The sequence below is a fragment of the Pongo pygmaeus genome, chromosome 4 (assembly GCF_028885625.2).
Source record: "Pongo pygmaeus isolate AG05252 chromosome 4, NHGRI_mPonPyg2-v2.0_pri, whole genome shotgun sequence".
Lineage (NCBI taxonomy): Eukaryota > Metazoa > Chordata > Mammalia > Primates > Hominidae > Pongo > Pongo pygmaeus.
Window position 1 is genome coordinate 42,997,160 of NC_072377.2, and position 25,606 is coordinate 43,022,765.

Below are 25,606 nucleotides of genomic sequence, written 5' to 3' on the forward strand. Positions count from 1 at the left end.
CATGTTTCTATAAAAATCATCTAATTCTTATTAACAATATAAGGTATTTTTTAAAATACCAATTTATAGCAGAAGTGCATTTCTTGTTATTTTGTTGTTCCTTGTACTAAATTTTATTATTTCTGAATTGTAATAACAAATTTTTTGTTTCGTTTAGAAACTTCAACATTTTCAAGAAGAAAAAAACAAGGAGATTGCAATTCTTCGTAATACCATTCGCGATTTAGAGCAACGCCTTTCTGTTGGCAAAGATTCTCACCTTAAGCGTAGACGGTTTTGAGCTTAGCAGTAAATTCATTAGTTGGTATTTATTTAAAAGCAATTGAAAGTTTCACTTCTATTTTCAATAGACACATACAGCCTACATAACAAACAAAGTCAGCTTTAAGGTTTTTATTGAATTTATTTGGACAAATCCATACTGTATCCAATTGTGTACTGCATTCTTCCTTAATAGTATTAACCATAAAGGAGGTCAGGTTTATAGGGTTTGGTTTACCTATTAAACCATCATTGACTATGGAAATACTTACTAAGCAATACAGAGACAGACAATATTATCTTTCCCCTTATATCTTTTAAGACAGCCACTCAAGTTTTAGAAGAGTGTGATACAACATTATAGAAAGAAAGAGACAAAGGCTTTATTCATGTGTGATAGTAAAAATCAGGATGAGTCTTAGATATACAAAAGATAAATGGATATTTAAAATAGTTATATATGCTTTTTTAGCAAAATATTCACTTGTTAAGTATTTCTGGATCTTAAAATACAAAATCCACTTCTTTTATTAGTTAAAAGTAGAAGACTGAAAAGACAAAGTAATGTTGTTTTGAGAGATAAGTAAAGAAAAAAATGGAAAGCATGTCTTTGTTGTTCTTCCTCCATTCTAAATTGCTAACTATCCAACAGAAACCCCTAGGTCATAGTTTACGTTTCTATTCTCATTAAAGCAAATAGAACACTGGAAAAAGAAAAAAAAAGACATATTAACCAAAAGCTGCAATCACCTTTCAGTTGCCCCATCATAAAAAATATGGTTTGAGTCAATATTTCTATGACATGAAATTTAAAATCTGGAAGCCAACTCAGTAGATTTCTCCATGTTTGCACAAATCTAATTTCTATTTTTGGTTCACTAATTTGGTAGTTTATAAAAATGCTGGAAATGAAATTGTGTCTAGACTAAATTTGGGAGTATGTCCTATTTTAAATATTTAGTTTGAAGGTCATTCTCACTTTTTTGCCTGATTCTTTCAGCGTCAACTGGTACTGGCTTCTGTGGGTATAAGCTGCTGACTTATTTGTCAGGCAGGTGGAGGCAAACGTCACTGACAAGATTCAGTTATGTTCTCCTCTGCCCGAAGTCCCTGTCAGCTACATAAAGATGGGAGGTTTTCTTTACACTGTCAGGTGATTGCAGACCCTGTTTTTTCAAATATCAGATGTCGACAATGGCAGCAACAGCTCCTAGGAGCCAACTCTGAATCTTTGGGCAATTTACAGAGTAATTGATTTATACATCTCTTTCGACAGAGCTTCTTTTGTAAATCTTGTATATCTTCACTTCCTGGCATATCTCGGTTCTCTGGGTGACCCTGCCTATGTTGACCCTTGTGCTTATGGTGGTGATGAAGGCCTGGAGGAGCAGGATGAGTAGGAGCATCTGGTGCTCCTGGTTGCTGATTCTCTGAAAGCTCACTGCTGCCAAGGTGCTGATGTCTGTGATTGTGATGATGCTCATGATGGTAATGGGGCGATGGAGCTTCAACTGTTTTATCCACAGTAGCCAAAGATACACTTTTACAAAAGTCTTCATCTTTGAGAGTCTGGAACAAATTTATAAATCACTTATTAACAAGTTTATAGAGATAGGAATAATGCGTGAAAAATTATTTGTAGAGCTAACATATGTGAAATTCCAACTAGTTAATTAGAATCGAGCTGGCTTTGTATTATATTAATGAGAAAGAGTCTAATGTTAGTCTCAACACCTAGACATTTTATCAAAGGCTTAAAAAGAAAGCCAAACCACTGTACTTATATTTGCAGAAGCAAATGAAGTAAACTCGCAAAAGGAACTTAGATTGCAGCAAAGTCAAACTAATATCAAATCCTAAATTCAGTTGATCTGGGCCGAGCATGGTGGCTCATGCCTGTAATCCCAGCACTTTGGGTGGCCAAGGCGGGCAGATCGCTTGGGCTCAGGAGTCGGAGACCAGCCTGGGCAAAATGGCGAGACCCCGTCTCTGCAAAATATACAAAAATTAGCTGGGTGTGGTGTCACATGCCTGTAGTCCCAGCTACTTGTGAGGCTGAGGTGGGAGAATCGTTTGAGCCCGCAAGGTGGAGGTTGCAGTGAGCTCAGATAGTGCCAGTGCACTCCAGCCTGGGTGACAGAGTCAGACCCTATCTAAAAAAAATTTAAAAAAATAAAAAATCAGTTGAACTATATGGAAACTTCTGTACCTGTGTCAATGGTGCATCTTATCTAATACTATATGATACTGTAATCTAATATTAATTTATCTCTGATAATTCAAAAATGCTAATAAACTCTGCTCAAATGTGTTAGTTTTTCATACTTCATCCTATGCCAGGAAATGTTTTGAACTTCACCAAAGCTTTGCTAATGTCTCCCTACCATAAGGCTGTCAGCTGAAAATAGCAAATTACTGCCCGACTCCCATTGACCGTAATATCCATTCCGCATGATCCTAGTTCTTTAATTTACTGGAAGTCTTTACTGTTTTGTGGTACCTACTAATCAGAGACTCAAAGCCTATAGATACAGAAATGTAACATTAAATCTCAACCTAAGGCTAATTTGTAAATAAAATTACAAAATCAACTTAGAACCCAAAGACTCACTAAGTGATATGCTTTTGATGTTTTGAAGGTTTTAAAAGGTTATAAATTCCATTAAATTTTAGCATACAACTAAGTGGTACTTTATTTGGTTATTTCTGAATTACTTCTACATTAAAAGCTAATAGTGTTTGCTTACAAACTTATAAACAATTTGATACATGTTTAAAATATACTGTGTAATGTTCAAAGTGTTTAGGGTTTAAACAAACACAAATACCTATGGTAGTAGTCTAATTTCTTTCATTTATTTATTTATTTATTTATTTATTTATTTAGTGACGGAGTCTCACTCTTTCGCCAGGCTGGAGTGCAGTGGCACGACCTCGACTCACTGCAACCTCCACCTCCTAGGTTCAAGCGATTCTCCTGCCCCAGACTCCCAAGCAGCTGGGATTACAGACACGTGCCACCACGCCCAGCTAATTTTTGTATTTTTAGTAGAGATGGGGTTTCACCATGTTGGCCAGGATGGTCTCGATCTCTTGACCTCGTGATTCGTCCACCTCGGCCTCCCAAAGTGCTGGGATTACAGACGTGGGCCACCACACCCTGCCAGTAGTCTAATTTCAGAAACGAATTACTATATTTTACTGATTATGTGATGCATATTTCTTTAGATTTTAATATCTCTAAAATTAGAATGTACCATACCGTTGGTGGTGTTTTCTCACTGTATCCTACTTTAATTAGCAGCATTTTTTCCTAAATAGTACATAAGATAATATGTCATATAATCAGTGGTATCTAGGAGACAATGAAATAGAAAAACTCCAATCTGATTTGGCATATCAGATACTAATAGTGTCTGATCTGTAATTCGTATTTACAGATGATTCACACATTTCAAGCATATTTGGTAACTGTTAACTGCCTTTTTCAATATAACTGGGTATATTTATAACTAGCAAGCATTTGCACAAATGAGAAATGCAGAAATAATCCCAAAATATGAGGAATCATTATAGTTAGTATTTATTAAATGCTTAGTATAAGTTGAGTTAGTACTTTTCTTTCATTACTCTTAGTATTTTCTTCCATTACCTCAGTCTCCTCATCTTTAAAAATAGTAAAATAACACTCAAAAGATCATTATAAAGGTTAAAATGTGAAAATTACATAACTAGAGTAAGTAACTTGTACTCCTTAACAACTAAATTAATTAATTAAATTTGTTAAAAATTTGAGGCGGCTTTCTTTAGAGCTGGGGAAAATCTGAAGGAAATACAACTTACAGATAAAATTGAGAATTGTTTTTAAACCTAAGTTCAAATTTTCCCAATCTGACCTATCACTGGAACATTAGTTAGAATTATTTTCCTTTTTGTTATGACGGAAAACAAGTCTAGTTAATACAAATTAAATTCTTTGAGTGCCTTTTTTATTTAAAAAAGATTTAAATATAGTTCTTCTCATAACAAGGAAGAAATATTTTCATGGCTGTTAGGAAATAAATACCAGTAATGAGTAGAAAACTTACTCCATTTTGAAGTAAACTCAAACTGCAGATGGGCAGGCAGTGGAAGGGCTTCAGGAAAAATCTGATAGTCCTGCATCTTCAATAAATTAAGTAGTTTCTGGCCCCAGTTCCATTCCAAGTAATGCTATGGGTAAGCTTTGCTATTGTTATGTTCTTGTGCTAACATGTTCAGGATACTACAATAATATTGCTTTTTTGTGTTGACTAAATTTTCTGAGCACTTATGCTCATGCAACATCATTTGGTGGTAACTGAAATACGATACATTGATTTTTAATTTCTAAAGCCCTTCTAGATAAAGGCAGCAACATCGATCTTCAAAAGATGTTTTAAAAGTAGAGGTTAGGCCGGGCGCGGTGGCTCACGCCGGTAATCCCAGCACTTTGGGTGGCCGAGGCGGGCATATCACAAGGTCTGGAGATCGAGACCATCCTGGCTAACACAGTGAAACCCCATCTCTACTAAAAATACAAAAAATTAGCCGGATGTAGTGGCGGGCGCCTGTAGTCCTACCTACTCGGGAGACTGAGGCAGGAGAATGGCGTGAACGCGGGAGGCGGAGCTTGCAGTGCCGAGATCGCGCCACTGCACTCCAGCCTGGGCGACAGAGCGAGACTCCGTCTCAAAAATAATAGTGATAGTAATAAATAAATAAATAAATAAATAAAGTAGAGGTTAGATGACAGGATATGTGTTTAATTATAAAAATTATTGTTATTTATATTTAGTACACCTGCAAAAGCATTGCGTTATCTAAATAAGTTAGTGTTTCATGATAAACTCTTAAAAGATTTCCTCTTTTCTCCCCAGAAAAATAATTCAGAAAAATACCGTGAGAGAGCAGTTTCCACATTTCTTTTCACAGTAAGCAATCTTAATGGCTTCTTCCACATATGGGAAAGTTAGGAAGGAAAAAGGCAAACCAAGATGATATACAAGACGGCCACATCTAAGAAAAAGGACAAATACAATGTCACTATAATATTTTCTGTATCACAATCCTACTCAAATACAGTCTGGGATAGGTATTATAGGTTTAATGGTCATATAACTAAGACCCTTTCACGCCTTTACTAAATTTCTTTGGATGAGAGCTACAAATGAGCTCCCAGGCACTGCACACCAGGTCAGGTCATAGCAACACTACAATTAGTCTAATACTAGTATTTTGAAATGTTATAGATATGTCACTATATAATATCAAAAATGTCATCACTGTAACTTGGTAAAATACAATTTTGTGACTGACATAAATTCTACCAGTGCCCAAACCACTAACTTATAAATTAGGCTCTGAAAATCACTTGAGCTTGTCATAACTGCTAAGGCAGCACAAATTTGGCACAACAAGAAATCATCACCTAACAAAAAAAATCTCCAAGCCTTGGCCAGTTATATATTAAATGTATAAATACATTTATTTAATAAATGTAATTTAATAAATGTAATTTACTTTTTACTTTTTTTAATAAATGTAATTTAAATAAACACATTTATTTAATAAATACATTTATTTAAAAATGTATCTAATGCAATGAAAATTTCAGCACAATGAAAGTATTAGAACATGTGGCGTTGTCAGAAATGGTGGGGTTAAAATGTTCTTCTTGCCCACATTTTACCTAGTATATATGGCTTTATGTGACTATCAAAGGGTTATACTTTTAGGTTATCCTAAAAATTAGAAGTTTAAAGGCCTAAAAGAATGAAATGTGAATTTTTAAAAATTTAGTATAAGACCAAGTAGGGCTCACCAGACTCCGGAGAGTCAAAGAAAACAAAGCACCAACTAAGAATGTTTATAATAGCATAATGCATGAATTGAGATTCCCTCAAAATATAAATGTTTTATTTGTTCATAGAAGCAAAAGTAGATTTGTGCAGATCATGCTTAAATGATTAACTCACTTTACAGTTCAGAAATTCAGGTATGTAGCCTTAAAATTTTTATTTAGATTAAAATTAATTAGAAGATATGGTTATTCATTTGCAAAAGAATTAGGTTAGAATTGTACAGGATATACAAATTGGTCATTCTTTTTACTTAACCAAAATGCCAATTTACGGGGATAATCAATTTTCTGTATTTTCCTCTTGGAATGGTGAACTCTTTTACATGCCTTACTTTTTAAAAAGTCATTTCAAAAATAAAAGTCATTTCAAAAAAAAAAGTGTGAATAAAGAGTTTATAAACTATTTGGCAATAATCAAAAGCAAATATATTATTTTAAATCACTTACTATTAAATACAAAACAAGAAGAAATCAAGTGAAGAGATTAGTGGAAAAATCTAGAGGAGTGGTCACCGGGAAGTAACTTGAGATAATAATTACGGATATGAGATAAATATACTCAGGATTAAGAACCCATAGAATTTGATTACTGACTGAGGTGGGAAGTGTGATGGAAGGAGTCAGTAATACATTCCTATCACACAGTTTTGTGAAGGGGTAGATGGCAGCAAGTCTGCCATACATGATGGTTTTTGTGACATCCTGCAAAATAGTGGATGATGACTGGGAGTGCAGGGTCTGAAAATTATATGATTATATGCCCTAGTGGTTGGCTATATCTGCCTCCAATAGGTTGTATATAAAAATCACACAAAAGTGAAAGTATAAGCATGTTTTAGGAGAAGATAATCAATACAGATTTGAATAATTGAATTTAAGATGTTTGTGAATATGTCTAGGAAGTAGACTCGTCAGGAGTTCAGTCATTGTGTTTCAGCTTTGTATATATGGGATCATCCTAATATGTGTTGTAATTGTAATCAAGGGATAGATGAGATTGCTCAGGTAAAATGTGCAGAGTGTGAATAGGCGGAAACCTGCACAGCCCTGAATAACACAAACACATACAGAATAAACCAAGGAAGAATGTGGGAGGAAGAAAAATCAGGAGGTGGAAGAGGAGGAAGTGTGGAGGAGGAGAAAGAAGAGGAGGGATATGGGGAAAACCAGCAGGGTATAATGTCATAGAAATTTTTTAAAATGAGAGTATTTCAAAAATAAGGAGTGATTTTTACTTCTAAATGTTAAAGAGAGATTATATGAGATGAAGACTGAAATATGGCATTGTATTTAACAGTAAAGAAGATGTTATATGTGATGGGAAGTAAATAGATAGATACGAAACAGTTATTTTTAAATTTGGGATGTGTTTGTGTGTATGTACAAACCTATCATATATGAGGAAGTCATCTTTGCTTCCATTTAAAAGAGTCCAGACGTCTGTTTGGTTTTCTTCTTGTTGATAAACAGGAATATGCTCTGAAACCTTATTCTTAAGGTGTGTGTATTTTAATCGAGAAGAGATTCCTTGATGATTAACAACAATATAAGAAATATTAGAATATCCTTCTTTCTTCAGTTTTACTCGCAGGTCTTCTAATCTAAAATATTTGGGAAGAAACACATAAAATGAATAATGTCATTTGATTTGATTAGTGGTTTTTCTCCCTCTTCCTTAATTTTCTATGTGAAACTCTCCTTATTTTTAACTAACCCATACTGCACCTATTCTTTATATTGTTGTAAAAGATTTTAAAACTTTCATTTTTAGAATTACTTAAAACTTGTGCTTAATTAAAACCTTATGCTTACACAAACATTGGTTCATTCAGTTCTCAAATTAGCATGATGAAGTGTACATATTTTAAATGTATCTTATAGGTAGAATGGATTCAACCAACCACAGATAAAAAATGGTTGGAAAAAAAAAAAGATGGCTGCATCTATAGTAGTGAACATGTAGACTTTTTTTCTTGTCATTCATTATTCACTAAATACAGTATAAAAATTACTTACATAGCATTTACATTGTGTTAGATATTATAAGTAATCTAGAGATGATTAAAGCATATGAAAGTATATGCATAGGTTATACAAGCCATTTTATATAAAGGATTTGAGCTCCATGGATTTTGGTGTATGAGGTGGATCCTGGAACCAATCCTGCACAGATACCATTGGATGACTGTAAGGAGAATTCCACCCAGTGAATATCTGGTGAATAACTCAACAAATATTTTTTATATTTATTTGTTAAATAACCCAAGACTTTGATAGCAAGCCTAGTGTTCTTTCTACTCTGACAAAACAGTCTTCTCTGCTTCTTGTATTGAAGTAACTGTTCTATTTGCAGAAGTACATTTTAGAACATTTTCATTACACAAGTAATAAATATTTAGTCGGAAGTTATAAAATATAGGTCCACAAAAGGAAGAAAAAATTTCCATAACCCTAGGAAACCCACTGTAAACATTTTGGTGTATATCATTCTAGTTTCTCTCTTCTAATATGTTCTATGCAAACACATAGTTTTTCTACAAGTGTGACTTAATACATTATTTACACTTTTATTTTATGTCTATATGCGTGTGTGTATTTAACAGCCTTCCCCTTAAGGTATTTTAAGCCTCAGAAAGACTGTCTTACTTAGATGCCTGCAGTATGCACAGGTATCAGCTGGCTTGAAGAAGAGCAACCACAGTCACTGAACCATTGGAGTTTAGCATTGGATCTTGATCTCTTATGCTCCAGGCTGGGGGTTGCTTACATAAGGAGCTTTGGTCCTGGCTCTCTGTTCCTCCCAATGGGAGGAGACAGAGAGCCAGGGCAAGCCCCAGGCTTCTCCACATTGCTGGGGTTGTCCTGTAAAAGAGAAAACCTGTCACTCTTCTTCATAGTTAACTTCACAGTCCTAACTATGAATTTCTATAAATCCTGCAGACATAATTCCACTTCCTAAAAATACCTAGCCCATGAATTCTGTTTCCAGAAAGTTATGTTCAGACTGTGGCTTATATAAGTAAGTCTGTGACTCATATAACATTCTGCAAACACAACCTAACTTTTGTTTGAGACACACCAAGTTCTGACTGTTCTTTCTATCCTCCAAGAAGAAAGGGATAGGCCGGGCGTGGTGGCTCACACCTGTAATCCCAGCACTTTGGGAGGCCGAGGCGGGCGGATCACGAGGTCAGAAGATCGAGACCATCCTGGCTAACATGGTGAAACCCCGTCTCTACTAAAATTATACAAAAAAAAAAAAAAAATTAGCCAGGCGTGGTGGTGGACGCCTGTAGTCCCAGCTACTGAGGAGGCTGAGGCAGGAGAATGGTGTGAACCCGGGAGGTGGAGCTTGCCGTGAGCCAAGATCACGCCACTGCACTCCAGCCTGGATGACAGAACGAGACTCTGTCTCAAAAAAAAAACAAAAGAAGAAGAAGAAAGGGATAAATAGAGAATTCTGCACAGAAATGAAAAGAGCCAGCAAAAAAAGAGAACCAAGGAAAAAAGGTGATGGCAGAGAAGACAGTATACCAACATGAATGTGGCTCATGTCAGGCCCTTAGCTCTTCAAGTTCAAACATTCTATATTTATCTCTTGGGTATGGCTCCCTTTTGTTTCTCTTATTCCTTGAAGTCTGGCTGTATGTATCTAACCAAGTAGAAATATCACACATCACTGCCCCCTCTACCATTTAAGACTCTTTGAAATCCACACTCAATTAGCCTATTTATTGGAAAGCTCCTATGACTAGAAAATTCCTATGACTAGACAGCACTTTCTTTGGTAAAAAGATGCTTCCTCTGAGCAACGAAATTAAAATGCTTTTAAATACCTGACTAGAAATATCCTCAAAATTAGGGCTAGCTCTCTAAACAGAGATGTTCAAAAATAGGTGAACTGTAGGCAGGCAATAAGAAAAAGGAACACATTCAGCAGAGGGGAGCAAAGAAAAATCCTCACAAGTAATTCAGGCTCATTTGGATGTAAGAATCTGTGGGGAGAGATGAGGACAAAATTTGAAAACTGGGAAGTCAATACATTTTCAAGCACTGATTTGAGATTTTTAAAAGCAGATGCTTTCTTTGGAGGTGGGGAGCTAATGGTAAATTACTTAGAGTGAGCCCAGAATTAAGAGGAGAACAGAAAAGCTAAAATCAGATTGATCTGGGCTTTAATGCACTGGTAGATATAGACAGCATTTTTAACCCTGATTGTCTTTCACATTATTTAACACATCAAAACTCCTACATATATGAGATATCTTGATAAGAACTTGACTAAAGGAAGAGAAAAAACTAGACAGAGAGAGTGAGGTGAGAGAGAGGTAGAGAGAGAGGACAAATTAACTTACTTATTTAAGGCCACCCCAACTACTTATTCTAATATTTAAAATGTTCTAATATTTTAAGAAGAAAAAGATATATTTGGACTATTTATAGAAAATTCCTCTAGAATGGTATTTACAATTATAATACAATTATCCTTATTATAGCTAATGTTTATTTAACTTTTATATAAATATATTCAGATGGCACTAAGCACTTTTATATATCATGTCAGTTAATCTTTAAAACAATTATGTGGCCATTATCCCCTTTTGCAGTTGAGAAAAACCATGGCTAAGAGTTTAGGTAACTTGTCTATGATCACACGGAGAGAAAGTCAGTCACAAGAGAGACTGGATTAAAACTAGTTCTGTCAAATCCTAAGCTACATCTTAGCTACTGCAATATATTGAGAGTTTTTAGATAGATCTTCTTGTAATAACTATAGCCGCCAACTATTTTTGTTTATGCACTAAGATGCCAAAGAAAACATACCCGGGCGTGGTGGCTCACGCCTGTAATCCCAGCACTTCGGGAGGCCGAGGCGGGCGGACCACGAGGTCAGGAGATCCAGACCATCCTGGCTAACACGGTGAAAACCCTGTCTCTACTAAAAATACAAAAAAATTTAGCCGGGCGTGGTGGCAGGCCCCTGTAGTCCCAGCTACGTGGGAGGCTGAGGCAGGAGAACGGCGTGAACCCGGGAGGCGGAGCTCGCAGTGAGCCGAGATCCCGCCACTGCACTCCAGCCTGGGCAACAGAGCGAAACTACGTCTCAAGAAAAACAACAACAACAACAACAACACCAAAAATAATTCAAGCTGTTTTATTTATTAATAGAATGGCTAGGTTTTCTGTTTCCTAGACCACAAATTCAGTAGTTACAGAACCTTGACAAAAAATCACATTTGGTTTTTTCACTTTGCCACAGAGCGAATATTTATTTATTTATTTTTTTTTTTTTTTTTTGAGATGGAGTCTTGCTCTGTTACCCCGGCTGGAGTGCAATGGCACAATCTCAGCTCACTGCAAACTTCGCCTCCCAGGTTCAAGCAATTCTCCCAGCTCAGCCTCCCAAGTAGCTAGAATTACAGGCGCCCGCCACCACACCCTGCTAATTTTTGTATTTTTAGTAGAGACGGGGTTTCACCATGTTGGCCAGGCTGGTCTCAAACTCCTGACCTCGTGATGAGCCTGCCTCGGCCTCCCAAAGTGCTGGGATTACAGGCGTGAGCCACCGCGTCCAGCCCAGAGCACATATTTCAAGTAGCTGAATGGTGAATACAAATGAAAAGACTATTTCACTCATTTCCCTCATTTAGGTTTATGATGAAAAAATAACCCATTGGCAGAGAGCTGTAGCTTAGAGTTCACACTTTCGGATTTCTTCTGTCATTATAATCAACAGGCTGCTCAATTTTGTTTTCTTAAAATTATTTCTTACACAATAAACCTTTGATAATTATAGTTGTCAGACAGCTATATAAAAATAATGATAAATAACAAAATTGGGTTTCCTGGAAGCTGATCCAATAAGAATTGAAAAGTAGTTGTAAATTTCACTGATGTCACCACTTTTCAATTGCAAAACTTAAATTTCATGGCCACATTCAGACCTACATTTACTTAAAATTCCTCATTAAAAAGCAGGATATGTACAAACTTTCTCTGTCCTCCACCTCTGAACTTTAGGCCAGCATCTGAAAGCCCCTAATTCACCTGAATGCTCTCATTCACCACTTAAAATACAAAATCTTGCATTTAATCACAGACCACCTAATGGTGACATGGGTCTTAGCTTCTTTAAGGGTGACCACTTCTGCACTGTGGACTGAACCTACTGTACCCCACTCCACCACTTTTTCTTCTGAAACTGCTCACAATAACCCTGGACATTTCTACAACACTAGAATGAGCATATTTCAGTGTCTGCTCTTCAAATCCAAATGGCTGGGTTTTTTCCCTGTTTGTTCTTACTCTGCCTTTCAGTGGAAAATATTTAAATTTGAACATATAATACTGCCTATGTAACATCACAACAGATTATAGAATAAAAGGTTTGGATTTCTCCAGCTTCCTCTGCTCTCAGCTGTGCAGAAGACAGGGCAGAAATCAAGAACTGACAAATGTGCCCACGGGAACTTCACCTACCACACCCAAGTTCAGACTCTTATTCTTTTTCTCTTTTATTATTTTTATTTCCTCTACCCACCTGTTTTCTGAATCTATTCTATGGAAAAAAACAATTTATCAGACTCAAAAAATATTTACCAAACTCTAAAAGAATAAAGTATCAGAAAACACGAAGTTCCTACTTACACAACCCCTTCCAACGGGCCTGCTTCCTTTCTCTTTGCTTTACTCTGGCAGCTCCACAAAGCCAGGGCAGCACACTCTGATATTTATAGTCCTGTTGTTTACCTCACCCCTCAGGTATAGTCCAAAGTTCAATGTTCATTCTTGCAGTGACCTTGCAAGCAGAGCAAACCCCTGAGCTGATTGTTATCAACTTAAAAGAAAGTAGCAAGTGCTGCCATGCATAATAAGGGGAAATCATTTTGACAATTACTAATTTATTCCCTATCCTTTTCAGTCACCCCAGAATCTAGGATTTAATGGTACAGTCGGGGGCGGGAGGAAGGGCTAAGGGTAAACAAGGCCTCCAAGTCTCGTTCTTTCCCAAACTATAATAGGGAAAAACATTTGCTGAGCCAGCGAATTATGCTGCTGCTTTAAAAAAAAAAAAAAGAGAGAGAAACCTTTTTTTTCCTTTTGTTTTGCTTCCTTTTGCAGTGATGAGGTGCTAGCTTAGCCCACACAGTGTGACCTTTGTTAGAAAAGTCACCTGCTGTTACAAGTTACTCTGGTCTCCTGTTGTTACAGACTTACACGTCGATTGTGTTCTATGTTTATAACTTGAATTCATATGGGATTTCACAGGACCACTGCTCTTTTCTTGTTAATTTAAGGAAATAGAAAAATAGACTTCCTATCTGAGGGAAATCAGACCTCATTTTTATTGTCACTGAAGTCGTACTTCCTGGAAGACCTATGCATTCCCAGAAATTTTTGAGAATCAGATATAAAATCTTTACAAATGTGAATACCATAAAAATAAAAATTAAAGGTAGTAGTTGGACATGGAAAGAGTGTGGAAATTTCAAGATGTACAAATGAAATAGTTAATTCCTACTATTTCAGAAGAGGGTAAATTCTTTCTAGTAACGCTGGTAAGTTGGCATGCTCACTGTAGGTGAGGTAAGGAGCAATGTCAAATGATGTCATTCCTAGATAGCAATGGTTTTCAAGTAGGCCTTGCTTTTGTCATCAATTAATTTTTTTCCAAATAATCCCCTACTGATTGCTATATGCTGAATACTGTTGTACAAGGTGCAGGAAATACAAAGAGACTCAGATGTTATCCTTCCTTTCAAGAAACTTCCTATCAAATTAGGAGGTTACCATTTGAAATCCAAGTTCTCTTTACTTGCCCTGAGCAGTTGTTACTTGCCTTTTGGGGTCCCATATCTCTCTGAGAATCCAGTTAAAATACACATATATACTCATTTTTTTAAAGAGTATCATAAAAAAAATCTTTGTACAAAGCAGATATTCCTCCCTGTGGTTCATTTCCTTGACAAATTTAAGTAGTCATATTGAGGAAAGAGAGAGACCCTCTCATATTGTTTTATATTGTTTTATACTCAGTACCTGTTTTAAGAAAAAAAACCAAGGAAGTGAAATCAAAGACAGGCAGCCCCGCGCCAGGCCCAAAACCAGGCCTGGGCCTGCCTGGCCTAAACCCAGTAGTTAAACATCAATTCATAACTTAGAAATCGATGTTATTCATAGATTCCAGACATTGTATAGAAGAACACTGTGAAACTCCCTGCCCTGTTCTGTTTCTCTCTGACCACTGGTGCATGCAGACCTTGTCATGTACCCCTTGCTTGCTCCAATCAATCACAACCCTTTCATGTGAAATCTTTAGTATTGTGAGCCTTTAAAAGGGACAGAAATTGTGCACTCGGGGAGCTCGGATTTTAAGGCAGTAGCTTGCCGCTGCTCCCAGCTGAATAAAGCCCTTCTTTCTACAACTCGGTGTCTGAAAGGTTTTGTCTGTGGCTCGTCCTGCTACACTTCTTGGTTCCCTGACCAGGAAACGAGGTAACTGATGGACGGCCGAGGTAACCCCTTAGGCGGCTTAGGCCTGTCCTGTGGAGCGTCCCTGCGGGGGACTCCAGTCAGCCTGAGTGACGCGATCCAAAGAACGCTCCGGGGTAGGAAATTGCCCCGGTGGAATGCCTTGCCAGAGCAGTGCATAGCAGGCCCCTGCAGAGGATTAACACAGTGGCTGAACACCGGGAAGGAACTGGCACTTGGAGTCGTGGCGTCTGAAACTTGGTAAGACTAGTCTTTGGAACTTGCCCCACTCCATCTGAGTGGAAGTGTGGCCTGATCACCCATGGTGTGCCTGTATTGGCACTTTTGTTCTGGTTTTGACTTGACTTGACTTGGTAAGACTAGTCTTTGGAACTTGCCCCACTCCATCTGAGGGGAAGCGTGGCCTGATCACTCACAGCGTTCCTGCATTGGCACTTTTGTTCTGGTTTTGACTTGACTTGAATTGCTGGATACTTTGGTTTTGATTTTGACTTGGCTTGAATTTTTTGGTACTCGGATTTTGAATTTCATGATTTTGGTTTGGTTTAAACGGTAAAAGTGTGGGTGCGCCCTCTTTACCCATTCTTTGTCTTGTGGTGAGTGTGTGTGGTGTGAGCGTGATATTTTGTCTTGGAAAAAAAACATGGGTCAGGCACAAATAAGCCCACCCCACTAGGAACTATGTTAAAAAAAAAAATTTCAAGAAAGAATTTAAGGGAGATTATGGTGTTACTGTGACACCAGGAAAACTTAGAACTTTGTGTGAAATAGACTGGCCAGCATTAAAGGTGGGTTGGCCATCAGAAGGAAGCCTGGACAGGTCCTTTGTTTCAAAGGTATGACACAAGGTAACCTGTAAGCCAAGGCACCCAGAACAGTTTCGGTACATAGACAGTTACAGCTGCTTTTAGACTCCCTTCCACCCTACAGTAGTTAAGAGAACAGCAGCATAAGCGGCTGGCAGAGGCAAGGAAAGACCAACAGAGAGAAAAAGAGACCATCTATACCAATTCTAAGTTAATTTAGACTAAACAAGGTCTTATTAATAGCAAAGGATAATTGAAATCCCAAACTTACAAGGTTTCCAACAAAAGTGAAGTTTGCTAAAAGTTAACAGTGTAACATGTATTATGGTAACTTCTAATCTTGTGGCCTTAGACTGTCTAGTCCAAAGACATAAAGAAAGTTTGCTTTAAAAAAACAAAAGGAATGGTTATCTTTGAAAAAAAAAAAAAAAGGAAAAAAAAAGGGGGGGAGGCAGAATTTATGTAAGAGTGTTATAAGGTAAATTCTTGTCCTAACATATATTAACTGGTTGTTTAAAAAAAAAAACTGTTTGTAATAAGTCAGAAAGTTGAGACATGTTAAAAAATTGTCTGCAAAAGTCCTAAAAGGAAATGTTATAAAAAAATTTTTATGCAAAAAATGTTGTATAATTTAAAAGTAATAAGGCCTCCCGAGTACTATTAAAGAAACAGTTTAGGTACAAGGTGTATTAAAAAAGTAAAATATACCTTTGGTAAAAGAAATTATAAGGAGGCATAAGAATTAATTTTTACCTACATTAAAAGGTTAAAAAAATTATTGTTTTAACAGTTTAAGCAAGTTTTAAAACGTTAATTTTAAAGAAAATTCTGTGTGTAAACATATTAGCTAAAGTTAAAAAGGTATCATCCAGTTTTTCTGTGAACTGGACATTAAAGTAAAAATGCAACAGTTTTTTCTTAAAGCATCAACCTGCTCTTCAACAAAAATTATAAAAGGTTAAAAAGAGTCTATAAAATCTTACCTTATGGTCAAACATAAAAAATTGGATAAATATGTCTACAAGGTTTTATTAAAATTAAGTTTAACATTAATAACACATTAATATAAAGGTAAAACTTAACTCATCTGGTATAGAAATCATACAAGAAGCATTATTAAATATAAAATGGTGTTTAGCTTTCTTTGATCTAAAAACTAATAAAAATTGGTGCTAAAGGAAACATTCATTTTACTAGAGGATCATAGAAGTTAAAGACTTAAAACAAACTTTGGCAATTAAGACAGCATACCAAGATGCAAATGCCTGGTTGGAATGGATCAAATATTCTATCTGCACGTTAAACAAAAGCAATTGTTATGCTTGTGCACATGGCAGGCCAGAGGCCCTGATTGTCCCCCTTCCAATAAGGTGGTCCTTCAGTCGACCAGGTGTGGGCTGCATGTAGCTCTTTTCCAGGATTCTGCAGCCTGGAGTAATAAGTCATGCCAAGCTCTCTCTGCTATATCCCGAAGTCCCTTCGGGTCAGCCCCCGAGGGCCATCCAGCTTCTGTCTCCCAACACTAAGTTCACTTCTTGTCTCTCACAGCAGGGAGGAGACTTAGCATTCCTTGGAGACCTGAAGGGATGCAGTGAGCTTAAGAATTTTCAAGAGCTTATCAATCTGTCTGCCCTTGTTCATCCCTAAGCAGATGTGTGGTGGTATTGTGGTGGACTTTTACTGGGCTTGCTGCCGAATAACTAGAGTGGCACTTGTCCTTTAGTCCATTTGGCTATCCCTTTCACTCTGGCATTTCATCAACCAGAGGAAAAAAAGAAATAATAAGACATCATAAAGCAAGAGAAGCCCCTTATAGGTCTTTCAACTCTCACATCTATTTAGATGCAACTGGAGCCCCACAAGGAATACCAGATTAATTTAAAGCTTGAAATCAAATAGTTACAGGATTTAAGTCAATATTTTAGTAGATGACAGTCAATAAAAATGTAGATTAGATAAACTACATCTATTACAACCAACAGCAATGAGCTTTTCATGAGTTAAAAAGAAAAACTCATGTCGGCCACAGCCCTGAGGCTACCTGACCTGACAAAACTCTGTACACTCTGTGTGTCAGAAAGAAAAGAAATGGCAGTTGGAGTTTTAACCCAGACTGTAGGGCCCTGGCCAAGGCCAGTGGCCTATCTCTCAAAACAACTAAACGGGGTTTCCAAAGGCTGGCCCCCATGTCCAAGGGCCCTGGCAGCAAAGGCCCTGTTAGCACAAGAAGCAGATAAGCTAACTCTTAGGCAAAACCTAAACATAAAGTCCCCGCCATGTTGTGGTGATTTTAATAAATACCAAAGGACACCATTAGCTAGTGAATGCTAGACTAACAAGATACCAAAGCTTGCTCTGTGAAAATCCCCGCATAACCATTGAAGTTTGCAACATCCTAACCCTGCCACATTACTCCTGATATTAGAGAGCCCAGTTAAACATAAACTATGTAGAGGTGTTGGACTCAGTTTATTCTAGTAGGCCCAACCTCCGAGACCACCCTTAAACATCAGTAGACTGGGAGCTGTACATGGATGGGAGCAGCTTCACCAACCCCTGCAAAGTGACTGTGAAGAAGACCACAAGCCCTGCTCCAGTCACACCCAGAAGCTGACTGGTCCACGCATGGCCGAAGCATGAGGAAACTCATCGCGGGACTCATTTTCCTTAAAATTTGGACTTGTACAGTAAGGACTTCAACTGACCTTCCTCAGACTGAGAACTGTTCCCAGTATTTACATCAAGTCACTGAGGTAGGACAAAAGATTGCTACAGTCCTATTATTTTATGGTTATTATAAGTGTACCAGGACACTAAAAGAAACTTGTTTGTATAATGCTATTCTATCCAAGGTATGTAGCCCAGGAAATAACCAACCTGATGTGTGTTATTACCCATTTTAAGCCTCCCATGATCACAGTTTTTAAAATAAAATTAAGGACTGGTCCTTTTCTAGGTGACACAAGTAAGGCAATAGCTAGAACAGAAGAAAAAGGGGTCCCCAAAAACGTAACCTTAAAATTTGACGCTTGTGCTGCTATTGATAGTAAGCAGCATGGAATAAGATGCGGTTCCCTAAATTGGAAAAAAAGTTACACAGTAAAAAAATAAGTATATCTGTCAAAAATCATATTTATATGAGATGTGTCAATACTGGTCTCGTGTCATTTAGGCTACTTGGAAAAAAGATTTAAAAAATCCTGTTTGGCTCCAAAATGGAAAAGTCAGCCCCTCCTGCATGAGTGGGAGCTGTAACCCTTTAGAACTGATAATCACAAACCCCTCAGACCCAAAGTGAAAAGAAGGAAAATATGTAACATTAGGCATTGGTGGAAAAGGACTAGATCCTAATGTAAGCATCCTAATAAAAGGAGAGGTTCAAAGACACTCTCCAGAACGAGTATTTCAGACTTCCTGTGATAAACTAAATGTGCCAGTACCAGAGACTCCAGGAAAAACCAGAAATTTGTTTTTGCAATTAGCTGAGCATGTAGTCCGGTCTCTAAATGTCACTTTATGTTATGTTTGTGGAAAAACTGTAATAAGAGTTTCCATAAGAAGAGTTTCCATAAGAAGAGCTTCCATAAGAAGAGCTTCCTTAAGAAGCCCAAGAATTAGTTCCTACAGACCCAGTTCCTGATGAATTCCCAGCCCAAAAGAACCACTCTGACAATTTTTAGGTCCTAAAAGTCTGAATTATTGGACAGTGTTGCATAGCTAGAGAAGGAAAAGGATTCACTCATCCTATAAGGTGGCTTAGTTGTCTTAGGCAAAAGCTGTATAATGGCACCACAAAAACAGTTACATGGTGGAGTTCCAATTACACAGAAAGAGATCCATTCAGTAAATTTGCAAAGTTGCAGACCTCTTGGGCCCACCCAGAATTCCACTGGGACTGGACAGCCCCCACCAGGTTATACTGGATATGTGGACACAGAGCTTATGCTAAGCTGCCTGATCAGTGGACAGGTAGCTGTGTAATTGACACCATTAAACCATCTTTCTTCTTACTGCCCATAAAAGCAGGTGAACTTCTGGGCTTCCCAGTCTATGCTTCCCACAAAAAACAAAGCATAGCCATAGGTGATTGGAAAGAAGATAAATGGCCCCCTGAAAGAATCATACAATACTATGGACCCACCACTTGGGCACAAGATGGCTCATGGGGATATCGGACCCCCATCTACATGCTCAACCAAATCATATGGTTACAAGCTGTTTTAGAAATTATTACTAATAAAACCGGTCAAGCCTTGACTGTTCTTGCCCAGCAAGAGACTCTGATGAGAAATGCTATCTATCAAAATAGGCTAGCTCTTGACTACTTGCTAGCAGCTGAAAGAGAAGTTTGTGAAAAATTTGACCTTACTAATTGTTGTCTACACATAGATGATCGGGGCAAGTAGTTAAAAATATAGTTAAAGATATAAGAAAACTGGCACATGTACCCATACAAGTGTGGCACGGACTCAATCCAGGATCCATATTTAAAAATTAGTTCCCAGCAATAGGAGGATTTAAAACTCTTATAGTAGGAGTTATAATAGTAATAAAAACCTGCTTACTGCTCCCTTGTAATTCTTCAAATGATAAAAAGCTTCATCGCTACCTTAGTTCACCAAAATGCTTCAGCACAAGTGTACTATATGAATCACTATCAACCTATTGCACAAAAAGACATAAGTAGCAAAAATAAGAGTGAGAACTCCCACTAATAAAAAGTGAGAGTCTCAAAGGGGGGAAATGAGGAAAGAGAGAGACCCTCTCATATTGTTCTATATTGTCTTATAATCAGTACCTGTTTTAAGAAAAAAAAAAAACAAGAAAGTGAAATCAAAGACAGGCAGCCCGGCACCAGGCCCAAAACCAGGCCTGGGCCTGCCTGGCCTAAACCCAGTAGTTAAAAATCAACTCATAACTTAGAAACCGACGTTATTCATAGATTCCAGACATTGTATAGAAGAACATTCTGAAACTCCCTGCCCTGTTCTGTTTCTCTCTGACCACCAGTGCATGCAGCTCCTGTCATGTACCCCTTGCTTGATCAAATCAATCATGACCCTTTCATGTGAAATCTTTAGTATTGTGAGCCTTTAAAAGGGACAGAAATTGTGCACTTGGGGAGCTTGAATTTTAAGGCAGTAGCTTGCCACTGCTCCCAGCTGAATAAAGCCCTTCCTACTACAACTCGGTGTCTGAGAGGATTTGTCTGCTGCTCATCCTGCTACAATATTGGTCTATCTGCAACCAGAAAGCAGGTGTTTCACTATGTCCTCTTTTCTTTACATGTGAGCTTAGCAGGAACCTCCTGACCCAAAAGAATTTCATCCAAGTGTTCAAGTTGATTGTTATCAACTTAAAAGAAAGTAGTTTTGAAAGCAGTTTCAAAAGAAAGTGCCAAGGATTATGTGTATTGAGGCCAGTGTATGTCTAAAACCTCAGGTGGCAAAAGGAAAAGATGAGGAGCTTGTAATGTTTGAAAGGAATTTATTCTTAGAGGGCATGGTGTCTCATGCCTATAATCTCAGCTACTCAGGAGGTTGAGATGGGATCATTTGCACCCAGGAGTTCGAGGATGCAATGAGCTATGATTGTGATGCAGGAGTTTTTGCTTCTTAGCTCAGCTAAAATCTAGGTTCTTGTCTCACAACCAGAAAAAATTAGGCATGCAGACACATTGGAAGGCAGGGAGAGTGGAATTTATTAAAAGAAAGTGCTCAGCCAAAAAAAAATTAAAAAATTAAAATGGGGGGTTCTTGCCAACAGGCTTCCACCTCACAGATTGAATACCAGCCCACCACACAAGAGCTGAAGAGACAGGGCTCCTCCCCACTCCATAAGGTGAGAATTCCCAGTGGCTCCACCCCATTCTCCCAGTGCACAAGGAGACCCCCAGTCGGTTGTAGGCATCTTTAGGCAAGCCCCTTTTACACAATGACCTGGGCAGCATTTGGCTGTCTCCTGTCTCTATCAATTGCACCACTGAACTTCAGCCTGGGTGAAAGAGCAAGACCACGTCTTTAAAAAAGAAAATAATAATAATAATAATAATAAAATGGGTTGGGAGTGGTGGCTCACACCTGTAATCGCAGCACTTTGGGAGCCCAAGGTGGGTGGATCACCTGAGGTCAGGAGTTCAAGATCAGCCTGGCCAACACGGTGAAACCCCGTCTCTACAAAAAATACAAAAATTAGCCAGGCGTAGTGGCGGGCGCCTGTAATCCCAGCTACTAGGGAGGCTGAGTCAGGAGAATCACTTGAAACTGGAAGCAGAGGTTGCAGTGAGCAGAGATCATGCCCTTGCACTCCAGCTTGGATGCCAAGAGAAACTCCAACTCAGAAAAAAAAAAGAAAAAGAAAAAAATTGATCCGTTCCTAACAGTGTCTTCTTTGCTGGGCAACCTGGAACCAGTCAGCATTTTCAAGAAAGCAGAATTTCCAAACAAACATCAACTCAGTATTATACATAATTACATTAAATCAAACAAATCAAAGGAACATTTGTTGGTTGCTTATGCTAGGCACAATGCTAAATGTTGGGACTCCAGAGATTTAAAAGTAAAAACAAAAAATGGTATTTCTTGTTCTCAGGGACCTCAAAATCTGATAGGGTAGACAGGCAAGTAAGCAGAAAAAACAAAGTATAAAGCTTGCTCCCCTCTAGGATGACTGTAAGCACAAGATTCTGTTGGAAACTTGGAAATAAAGACAGGAGCATTGAACCCAGCCTGGAGATAGGATCAGTATCAGGTTGGTGCACTTTCCAGCAAGTTCAACAGGCATTATCTTGGATTTTACATTCCACCTACAGAATACTCAGCAAACCTGACCACAGCACTGCCTAGACCAGGAGTGTCCAATCTTTTGGCTTCCCTAGGCCACATTGAAATAATTGTCTTGAGCCACACATAAAATACACTAACACTAACAATAGCTGATGAGCTAAAAAAATTTTTAAAACACCATGTATAAAGATGGTCATTCTCTATTTATTATTCCACAATGCTTCTAATTTAAGCATCATGGACATCTTTCCCAGTCATAGACATTCTTCTTTGTCAGTGTGTATAGAGTTACCTCATTCTTTCTAAAATGCACATTATTTTATTCTATGAATGGTCTGTAATGTGTGTACTCATTTTCCCTTTCTAACTGAAGCAAATATTTTGTAAATAAGACATTCATTTTTATTTTACAGTTTTCCATGTTTATGTAACTGAAAAATATAAATATTTAAATAAAGCAATCAAATTTAGAATATATACTTTTGCTTATCCGAGAACTAATGAAAAAATGGCAAAATATTTATTCTCTTTGAAAAATGACTCAATCATCATTTAAGAGTTATAACTATTAAAACAAGCCATGACCTTTTAGGGCATAACTTAGTCCTGAATACATATTTGTGCAGGATTATCTAATGTTGGGACTCAGAAAAACATACCCAAAATGAAGGCCGCAGAAGTGGCCTCAAAACAGAAATTTTTCTCTGACCTTCTCCTACCCTATTGTCTCTCAATCCCATTCTCTCTCAAGGCTAGCCAAAAAACTAGAATCTGTCTTACTCAAGGTGGGTCATAGAAACTAGAACCCCTTTACCCAAAGCCAGCCATAAAATCTAAAAATTTTACTCTAACTTTCCCTCCACTAAAACTGCACAAAAACTGGCCACTAAAAAATTAGATAACTAGACTTATCTTGTTTGATTACAGATCATAAGACCCCCATTCCAGAGAGGGCCCTGTGCCATATCCAAAAAAAGGAATACATGCTCAGAGAGGTGAAGGAAAATCTAGACAGACAGACCTTTCTGAGTTTCCCCACTCAGTCTATTAACATTAGATCATATTTTTTGTCCAATCATATTTCTACTTGCTGTCCATACTTTGTTAAACCTAAACATAAAAATGGACAATTTCCCCTGTATCTTTGGGTCTTAATTTTAAAGGCTCCCATGTACACATTAATAAATGTGTATGCCTTTTCTCCTATTAATATGCATCTTGTCAGTGATTTTCTGCGAATCTTCGGAGGGCAAAGGGGAAGTTTTCCCCTTTCCCCTATACTAATCATTAAGGCACATATTCTAACCTTTACAAGAAGCATAAAAACATGTGTGCACGTATATTTCTGTGTATGTGCATGTGTATGTGTGCATGCATGTGCATTGGAAACCTAGGCCCTGGAGCATGACTCCTGAGTGAGAGTAAACAGAAGACAAGCACATGAACAAAGACCGGGAAGATATGCTCAGAATTAACAGTGGTTCCCCTTCAGAATAAACATGACTTTTAGTTCTTCTTTGTATTTTTATGTATTTTCTAGAAAGTCTAGAATAATAACACCTATCATTTATTGGATGTTTACTATACTCCAGTCATATTCTAAGTCTTTTATAGGTAATAAATAACACATTTAATCATCACAATAGTCATTACCCTGTGAGAAAATAGGTACAAAGATGTTAAGTAACTTGATCTATACTCACAGCTAGAAGATAGAGGAGCTGGGATTCAAACCCAATGGTTTCAGAGCTCCAGAGTTTAACTGCAACAATAAACATGAATTTATTTTTCATCATAAATGTGGATAAGTGTGTATGTACATACAAATATATATATATATATACATACACACACACATTTATATATGCATGTATATAAATGCTAGACACATGCATGCTGAGGCTTGGTACCTTTGAATAAATGCATAACACCTTAAGTTGAATTCCATTCTCGTGGTTGCTGGAGAAAAGTCATTATAACTATTCTTCAAAAGACCTCATTTGCTAGGCTTTTTCAACTGGACAAAGAAGAAACTTGAGTGAGGAGGACAAAGGCTCTGCACAACATTTCCTACTACTTGACTAGCAGCAGACTCAGGGCTGCTGAGTCTGCAAGCAATAGGAAAGGCTTTGCAGATTCAGATTGCTTTTTGGAGATTACAATTCTGATCAATTTCAGATGGGCATACTGTACAATTATGAAATGCAGATTTGAAATCCTTTTAGTCAAACTTTATCCAGAAAGCAATTTTGAAATCTCTCTCCTCAACAATCTTCTAGCCTCTGTTTGAACACTACCAGGTCAAAAAGCCCACCACTCAGAGTGGGGCTATGTTCTCTTGCTGAGCATCACATATTCTAAGTAATGGTCTCCTTACACTAATCTGACATCTCATGGTGCAAGCTCTGTCCTCAACAACGACACTGAAAAATATATAATCCAAAGCTGATAGGGTTCATCACTTTGCACAGCTCCTTCCTCTTTAATTCTACCTATTTTTGTATGTTCCCACTCCACTTACCCTGTGAGATAACAAAGGTAAAGCTAATATTTGAAAGTAACATGTTTCCATGGAAAACATCTGTTTCTTTGGTGCTCTCATAGTCTAGGGTCATCTTATCCTCTTAAATGTTACAGCGTTTAACTATAAGGGTTAAAAACTAGTGCTAAGTAATGGGCCAATAATATTCCTAAAGTGCTGAGATGTACTGCCATAAAACAAACAAGAACCTAGGTATGTAATATTCCAGGATTCTAATTCCCCAACTCTAACTCCAAACCATCAGACCCTGGCCTCCAGCTCATATATCTTTGACTGCTGGACACATCTGGACTGCAGAACATCCTGGACCAAACCTTGACTACTGCTTCTTAGGATGTTCCAGCTTCAACTTTTGATTTACCACACTGTGGGTTCTGGCTCTGCTCATATTTGGCATCTCCTCATGTCTTCTTGTCAATATTTGCATATATATTGTCATTATTTCAATTTCAGGACCTACACAGTTCATGTTCCTGAAGGCTTACCCAGACAGACAGTATAAATCCAAATCTCCTTCCCACCTGACTTCCCTCCACTCCTCAGCGTGGCTCCTTTATTCCAGCCTCAGGGCCTCTCTCACACATGATCAGCATCTAGGGTTCCAACGTACATGCATGCACATGTACACACATACACACACGCACACATACACATGCACACATGCACTGCACCTTTGTTAACACTATCTTCCTGTCACAAATTGCCTTTCCCTCTACTCTCAGATTCAAATCCTAGCACAGAGTTAAAAGTTCAGGCTCTGGAAATCAGATTGCCTGTGTTTGTATCTGGCTTTTCTACATATTAACCAGATGACCTTGGGCAGGTTACTTAACTCTCA

General features: G+C 37.7%; 2 protein-coding genes across 3 annotated transcripts in view; one reads left to right on the forward strand and one right to left on the reverse strand.

Annotated features, from left to right (window-relative positions):
• CCDC152 (coiled-coil domain containing 152) overlaps positions 1-969 on the forward strand; it is a 43,465-nt gene extending 42,496 nt beyond the window's left edge. For both annotated transcript variants that reach the window (XM_054488752.1, XM_054488751.1), the window contains one exon: positions 158-969. In XM_054488752.1, coding sequence (XP_054344727.1) covers positions 158-280 — 123 coding nt within the window. In that variant the 3' untranslated portion in view covers positions 281-969. The remainder of the gene's footprint in view (positions 1-157) is intronic.
• SELENOP (selenoprotein P) lies at positions 379-12,884 on the reverse strand. The gene is made up of 5 exons (XM_054488750.1): positions 12,791-12,884; positions 8,789-9,004; positions 7,531-7,743; positions 5,181-5,298; positions 379-1,830 (listed from the first exon to the last, which is right to left on the reverse strand). The coding sequence occupies exons 2-5, from the start codon at positions 8,989-8,991 to the stop codon at positions 1,219-1,221; spliced, it is 1,146 nt and encodes a 381-aa protein (XP_054344725.1). The 5' UTR covers positions 8,992-9,004; positions 12,791-12,884; the 3' UTR covers positions 379-1,218.
• Between the last annotated feature and the right edge of the window lie 12,722 nt (positions 12,885-25,606).